This window comes from Cariama cristata, unplaced genomic scaffold, assembly GCF_000690535.1.
Source record: "Cariama cristata isolate BGI_N322 unplaced genomic scaffold, ASM69053v1 scaffold10394, whole genome shotgun sequence".
Taxonomy (NCBI): Eukaryota; Metazoa; Chordata; class Aves; order Cariamiformes; family Cariamidae; genus Cariama; species Cariama cristata.
The window spans coordinates 1753-9765 of record NW_009612341.1 but is presented as its reverse complement, the minus strand read 5'-3'; the positions used below and the strand labels follow the sequence as shown (position 1 = coordinate 9765).

Genomic DNA, 8013 nt, shown 5'->3' with positions numbered 1-8013 from the left:
GAATGCTTAAGCTTTTAATATGTTCTCCTGTATATAATTAAAGGCATTTATTTGGGGAATAATTTACACAGACCAGAATGCTGTACAAGTTGAGTTACTATGTCTGCAGTTTTCAGATTTGGCTTATTGTTACCTGTCAGTGATCTCAAATCAACTAAAAATCAGTTGAATAATGCACAATTGCATAGTTGTAATATTGTACTTCTTTTTTATGAACTGGAATAGTGCGAGATAGATTCTCCTTCACACAGGGCCAGTTCTGATTCCTAGGGACAATTCCAAGACATGGTTTTGTTGTGAATAGTGGTGCCCTACAAGTGAATTATAGCCAATTGATAAGACAGTATTTTACCTTTTTTTAGGGTATAACTTGCTTCTCATTTTCTTTATCAGCTGAATTTTCTAAAGAAAAACTCATTTTTTTTTTTTGCATCATTCATCACATGAGTAGAAGAAAGGTTAATCGCAATTTTAGAGATTTTTCTCTGGCTTATTTGTCTCTGACCAGGTTACTGGAGAACACAACTGGATCATGTCTGTGCTCACCTTAGAAGCTATGCTCAGAACCATCTTGAATTCAGAGCACTGATTGGAGAACCTCGAATGGGAAAGGTAGGAAGGAGCTCGTGAGTAGTATCTTCCTAGGGAGCATCATGAAAAGGTCATTGTGGCTGCTAGATAAACACTGGAAAAATAAATGTCTCCGTTTTCTTTAGACCTTGACCTGTTTGTCTTGTTTTGTTGTTCCATTTTTTGCTAAAGATTTTTTTTCTGTTTTCTTTCCTATGGCAGTTTCTATTCTTCTCTCGCCTCACAGCTATAAGAGAAGTGATAGAAACAAGAAAACCCTTGCTCAGCTGCTTTTATAGTATCCCACAGCAGGCAATCAAGAAAAAGAAGAGATCACTGACATCTGTGTAGTTGGTCAGTTAAATAAGCCCTGCTAGAAATGGGATTTAGATGATATGCTTGCCTCTGCTCTGGGCCGGATTATAGCAGCAGATAGCAGCAATTCTCTTTGGGTATATAGTGTACCTCTGGTGTAAACGTAAACTATACCAGTTTTACAGGAACAGGGTATTGCTTTTCTTACTGGAGATGTAGTCTTCAGGATGTCACCAAACTGCATTAAAATGATTAAAGGGATGAGAACAAAAAGGTAGAAACTGGAGATTCTTCCTAAAGACTCCTAGAAGACAGGGCTGGTGTGACCGAGAGATCATTTGGTCCCTGTCCTGAGAGAGGATCAACTCAGCCTAAACTCTTCCTGACAGATGTTTGTCTTGAAGCTTCTCATGCTCACCAACAATGGAGATTTCACAATTGCCTCAGGCAGTCCATTTCTGCGCTCAATTATCCCTGCTGTTCAGCCGCAGTACTGTATCGGTCACTTTGGCAGCCCTGCTGGGTTAAGGAGTTGCATCCCCTCACGCTGCTTCCTAGGTGCTGCCAGCACAACTTGCTTGTGGCAATGTCCTACAGACTGAATCAGTGACTGACCCAGGCTAAAAACAGCTCTGGAGGGAAAAAAAGGGCATCAGTGCTAGTACAAAAAAGTAGGTTGGCAGTGAGCAGTTGGAAGTAGGATGCAGGCAGAAGTAGGGTTGGGAACTCCTTGAACTAGCATAGCTACTGGGAAGCTTTTTCCCAGTGTCTGACCTAAGTCGCCCTTGTTGCAGTTCAAGCTCACTTCTTTCTTAGCCTGTCCTGATATACCAGTCAAAAAAACCCCAATTTTAACACATAGAAACAACTACAGAAAAGTTCATGAATACTGGGGATCAGAAACCTAATTGTCATTTGGCAGATTACACTTTTGGGAGGTATGACATTCCGTCAGATATTTTGCATGTGAATTCTATATCCACCGAGACCTAGTGGGTCTGCCAATGTGTACAAGTATAAATATAAGAGATATCTTGCTTGGTGGAGCTGACATATAGGTCCACTGCAACTTGTTTCATTTGCTAGAGGATTCGAAAAGGTATGCTTGAAAAATATTAAATTGCCTCGAGAAGGCTATTTCTGCTGCGTCTTGGCCTTTGTCGTCCTATTGTCTTGAAACCACTGCCCTCAAAAGTAACAGAAGTGATTCAAAGTAGATGCCAACTATCTGGGTTTAATGCTGCTTTTCCAGTTTTCATGTGGATTAGAAATATAATCAACCTTATCTCAAAATTCTCAACCTGCTGCAATATAACCTTGTCAGCTTCATTCCACTTCTTTATAATCCCCTGTGCGCTCATTTTCATATAATTTCAACAGTCTTCTTGCCAGCAGTAGTGTCTCAATGAATTGATACAGACAGTTGCCCATGTTTTACTACAGACTGTGCTTCTATGGACTGGGATGACTAAAGCAGCAACCAGTTCTCCTGGAGTAGGGAGTCCTAAGAACAACACAGCCTTTCATGCAGCTGCAAAATCTGGGTGGAGAATGACTGAACTTTCATGAGACACAGCATTATTACATCTTTTGGATTCATTTGGCGTTTCAGTCATTCTGATACTGCCAGTTACTCAAAATACCACCTGCCCCTTTCTCAGTTAGATGGGAAGCGTTGGTACAATATCACAAGTAGGCAAAGGTCACATGTGTGATTTTGTGTATTGGCTCCATAATAAACATCATCAGCAAGAAGTATTCCTGAAACTATTTCTGTGTACTTTTTGTAAGAGGTACTAACGGCTTTGATTAATTCTGCTACCATCCGTGAGGATGACTATGAAGTCACTATTACATTGAATTATGCCCTTGCTATTCACAAGGTCAGTTTGGGGGATGAGGCCCGTTGTTATGCACTTGGTCTAAAGCTGTCGCTAAGTCAGTGTAACGCTGATGTATTTTAAGTTCAGGTCTAAACAAGAAATTCTTTTGTTCAGAGGGTGTTAATTCATCACTTCAGAGAAAGGAATCTTTTTCTTTTTCTTTTGGAGCTGGCTGAACAGGTATCTTTATCTGATTAAGCCAGACTTCATGCTTATGCTGCTATCATCTTGCATTTCATTAGTTTGCTATTATTATTAACATTCTTGTTTCAGCTGATGTTGTTTGATGATTCTAGCACCCCTTAGCTCTTGATCTTAGATCCTCCTTTTCTTCAGTCTGCAAATTGTGCTCTTAAGAAACAAGCTTAGTAATTTTCGATAGTTTGGAGATAACATTTGCCAGAGCTCCTGTTAACTGTATGCAAACACTTGAAATCCCTACCTCCAGAATTACCATGTTCCAAAAACCACCCACATATTCATTTCCAGCCTTTCAAAGATGAAAATCTACCATTTCAAAGATCCAAAATTCAGACTCTATCTCTTGTGTAGAATCTTAACAAGCTTACCTTGCCATGTGGTACCTGAAAAGGTATATCACGTCATTTCACAAGTGAGGAGTTAATCAGATCTCTCGTGTGGTAGAAACACCTTCATTTCATTAAGTGAGGTTGTATCACCTTCTTTTTTTTCCCTAAATCAAAACAGAAACTAACACAAAGTTTAGAAAAAAAAGTACATTATTTTTCCTCAAAACATAGTTCAATTACATATAATAATTTGTCTTCTGCTAATTTGTCACTGATATTAAAAGCCTACGTATTTTTTCATATGCAACACCACTGTTTTGTGCTACTAAGATTTTAACAGCATTACATTACAATCTTATTAACTGCCTATATTTGATGATTCTACAGGATATTCATACTAATAAACCAGTGAAGTTCAGCAATCATTACCTGAATACTGTAACAGAAAGCAGAGATGGACAGGATGGCAGTCAGACTAGTTTTGGTGAGATTTGCGCACCACCCCCCCTGCCCCCCTCGTCTTTATGATAGACCATAAATATAGCAGTCAAGGATACAGAAGTAGTGCTGAGACAGGCAAACTAGTTTGTTGGCACATTCTGCACCTACTTAAGTTGATCTTTAAGTCTCAAAATGTGGCTGAGTTGAGATTTAAGCAATATACAGACTCTGTCAAAAACTCATGGGAATGCTTCATCCCTAGAGGACAGCTGAAGAGGCCAGTAAACTGCAGCCACAGCTCATAGCAGTGTTTTTATTATAGTGATAAAACTTTAGATGCTTTGCATATTCTTTTACAATAGGAGCCATAAATGTCAATATTATCTCTACTTTTGAGCTGTGCCAGGGACTTCAGCTTTGGCATATTTGGCAAAGATAAGAAATTATGAAATACATTAATTCTAGACCTAATTTTCAGAGATGCTTAATTTGCATCTCCCATTGGTGTCAGTAACAGCTCAGCTTTTTAGGCATGTCATATAGGACTTAGGTTTTCATTAAATCAACTAGTTGTAAAGTCAGCATTAGAATTCAGAAATTCCTGTAGTGTAATTTGACATACTTCAATTCATGTGTAAGTTTTGTCCACTTTGTGCTTCCAGTCTGAGACTTGGCAAGAGACAGCCACGGCACTAGGAGCTGTTTTTTTGGCATGTCAATAATGTGACTGTGATTCCAGGCACTCTGCTATCACCAGCCCAACATGCTGCGTAATTTTCTTATCAATCCTCCTGCACATTAGTAGATTATGTCTCTTAAAAATAATGGACATATGTATCTACTCAAGGTCCTCTAGTCTTGTTCTTAAGTATTTGGGAGCCAAACAGCATTGAAAAATTGTAAGGTTTTTGATCAAGCCTGAGTCAAGCCTGTTGAATGGCTGCAGCTAGTTAAAAAAAAGACTCAACCCCCCCCAACTCCACATTTAATTGAATCTGCATTTCAAAATAGCAAGTTTTTAAGACTGCCCAAGTGTAAACCTTTTGTTAAAACCAGTCTGATCTGCAACAAATATTTCATCACTTTCTCTTGTGGAAAACTGATAAATATTGCTTTGATTTCAACACAAAATAAAATACTTTTGTGGATAAATTATTTCCAGATCTCTCCCCAAAATTCTTGTTAGGATACTGACTTTGCTTTGAATTAACACTTGTTTCCCTTTCTGGTAGGCAAAGATGATCATAATCTTTTCCATTCAAGAGGCAAAATAAAGAGAACAAAGTCAACAACACTTACAGAAAAGGAAGATAAGCTCCTCGTACGTATCTTCTGCCAGTACAGGAAAAACTACCTTTAGAGCAGCACTAACATGAAGGAGGGCACCTAAGGGTAAAAATAGAAAGCTTTTAACACTGGTTGGGGGCAGGGGATGGGGACAAAGGTCAAACTTAATATAAAACCTGAACATTAGTAACTGACCTTTATTACAGAACTGGAAATAACTAAGCTTTGTTCCTACTAAGAGCTTAATTATATTGTAACTCTCATTTTTGGACCCATTCTCTTTAATGGCACAGCACTAGGCCTAAAGACTGTTGCAGGCTGATTTTGTTACAGGTTTTTCTCAGGGGCAACATCAGATGGAGGGATTATATAGTCTTCCCCTTGACATTACTACTTAGTTTGACTCCACAGGACATACCCCTTGCTGTGCTAGAACTACTGTTCACACAGACTGCGAACGAGGCAGATGATCTACTCAACAAGCTTTTAAGTCAACTCAGTTTTCCCATCAAGCTGAGATGTCAGCACAACTGAGGGCTAGTTTAATGCAAGAAGCAAGGCTTTACTTCCACTGGAAACCAAATATCCTGAAGCACTGCCTACTAAGTGGATTTGCAGTTACGGCATGGAAATTTCAAAAGGGAAATGTACGTTAACCTAAGGTTGGATCAGTTAGCCAACTCAATGGGTGGAAGAAGATATAGGGCTTTGTGATACGAGTCCAGAGAAAAAAATGCTTGGTCAAGTGATTGGGCTTTCAAGGGGGGAGAGGAAGGACGTGGAAGGCTGGGAAGAAATAAAAAGAAAAGGTTTTATGTTTTGTTGTTTGTTGTTTTAAGATTTAGTAAACAAACTTTGTGAGGCAAAATATATTAATTTTTTTAATAAAATACTTCCACTAGTTCTGGAAGCTTCAAACTTTAATCCTATAGCAAAGAACTTATGCCCATGTTTAATTTTACTGTGCTGAGCAGGTCTTTGTACAGCCCTGGAGAGCGGCATTGATGCAAAGCTAATCATTAGCTGAATCATTTGCTGAACACATTTGCTGAATCAAGGCCTCAATAATGAAATATTAGCCTGAGTTATCTAACACTTGCTCAGATTTGGAAAGAGATTCCCAAAGAAGGCTCATGTATTAGTAATACTGAGGCTCAGCTACACTGCATTCATGCCACTGTGTGCATTTTCCACCCTTACTCAAAGGCAGAATATGGCCCACCTACTTGTATTTTCCCTATGTGAAATGTTACTGGCCATTTTCTGTGTTTCCACAGCCGGAGTCCAGACAACTACTGGATGAACTGGGTCCAACCGGGAAAGGAAGAATCACCTTAGTGGAACAGTTGCTCAGTGAAGTATGTTCTTGCTTGCTGAAGTTTCCCTTTCCAACTCTTTGACCATTTATTGCATGAATATTAGCCTGGTATGTGACTTCAACTTTATGCTGAGGAGGCAACATCCTTGCAATATAACTGATTGTCTTCAGATTGAAAGAGCATTTTAGAGAAGAAACAGCCTGTTTTACATTTATGTATGTTCTCCCCAAATCTCTCTTTGGCCGGTGCATAAGGCATTCTCCTCTGGGTTTGCCAAGGCTATACAGAAAGAAAAATATATTAATTGCATAGTTTAGGGTCAAGCTCTCTGTATAGCAAAAGCAAGGATAACCTCTACCTTTTTGCTGTGCGGGAAGTGCATCCTGACTGTGGGATCTAGTTTGACTGCTCTTGTTATATACATTTACTCTGGCTTTGAGCTAGGAGAAACAATACCACACAATTTGAACATTTCTCTGTCTTCAGCATAAAGTCCATTTGCCAACTTAAATTGGCATAATATTAAAGCAAGGTGGAAGCTGAAGAATCTTTATGGCTTTTAACATCTCACCTTCCCTCTCCTGTGCATTCTAGGGAGCTGACCCAAACTGCGTCAGCGACGAGGACCGACCTGCTCTCACGGTTGCTGTCCTTAACAAGCATGCAGAAGCAATCTCCCTTCTCGTGCAGAAAGGCGCTGACATCGACCAGCAGTCAGGACTGTAAGTGAGCACCAATTCTCTGCCTTGAGGCTTTTGAAGTTTTACCAAAAAAGCCCTTGTTCTCCAATTGTAGAGAGGATTAACTTCCCACCCCTCCTCCACAAATCTGTAGTCAAGGAGCTCCTTTCAAAGCCAAATTAAAAAAAACCCACCAACTAACCTGCAACTGAGGAAAGATAATAATATTCACAGTCGTTCTTTCAGTTGCCAGCTTTTAAGATTTCTCATAATTTCTGTTAGGAAAGCTGCTGTTTTGTTCAACTCCTTGCCCCATCCACTTCGAGTTAATATGATAAACCACACTAAACCCTACAGAAAAAAATCACGACTCCTAGTGTATTCTACATTCTCCTATTCATTTTCCTTACTTTAATTTGCTAGACCATTTCTCCATGTACTGGGACAGATTCCTTAGGTAATAAGTACAGTGCTTGTTCCTCCTCTGCAGGCACAACAACACTGCTCTCCACGAGGCAGTTCTGCTTGGATCAGAGGGAGAGGAATGCGTCCGAGTCCTGTTACAGTGAGTACTGTAGCTGGACCTCCAGCTCAGCTCCAGGCTCCCCACAATCTGCCTGCACAGACCTAGTTGGCAATACCAAAGGGCCAGAGCCTGTCCAAGGCTCAGCGCTCTTATCTCACAGTTGTGTCCCTGCAGGAAGAGGGATCCAGAAATTCTGAAGTTATTCTGCATCAACATTTACCTACAAGCCACTTCACTAATTCCAGTAACTGGGAATGAATTTAAGTAGATTAAAACAATCTGTTCTTTATTTACAGCTGCAATGCAAGCATAAAAAAGAAGAATGCAAAAGGGCAATCGGCATATGATTTGGCTGTTACAGCTGGAAATAATGAAGTTGTTTCATTGTTCACAAGTAAGCTTGGACAGGGAACATTGGACAAACTTACGAAACCCAGGAACACTGCTCTCGTCAGTGTGTGA

The 8013-nt window shown here is 39.8% G+C and overlaps 1 protein-coding gene across 1 annotated transcript in view; it reads left to right on the top strand.

The window, feature by feature from the left end:
* DZANK1 (double zinc ribbon and ankyrin repeat domains 1) overlaps positions 1 to 8013 on the top strand; it is a 22757-nt gene extending 14744 nt beyond the window's left edge. Inside the window, exons 10-17 of the mRNA XM_009698579.1 lie at positions 509 to 612; positions 2679 to 2768; positions 3686 to 3782; positions 4972 to 5060; positions 6304 to 6384; positions 6940 to 7067; positions 7516 to 7590; positions 7848 to 8013. Of these exons, the coding sequence (XP_009696881.1) occupies positions 509 to 612; positions 2679 to 2768; positions 3686 to 3782; positions 4972 to 5060; positions 6304 to 6384; positions 6940 to 7067; positions 7516 to 7590; positions 7848 to 8013 (830 nt within the window). The remainder of the gene's footprint in view (positions 1 to 508; positions 613 to 2678; positions 2769 to 3685; positions 3783 to 4971; positions 5061 to 6303; positions 6385 to 6939; positions 7068 to 7515; positions 7591 to 7847) is intronic.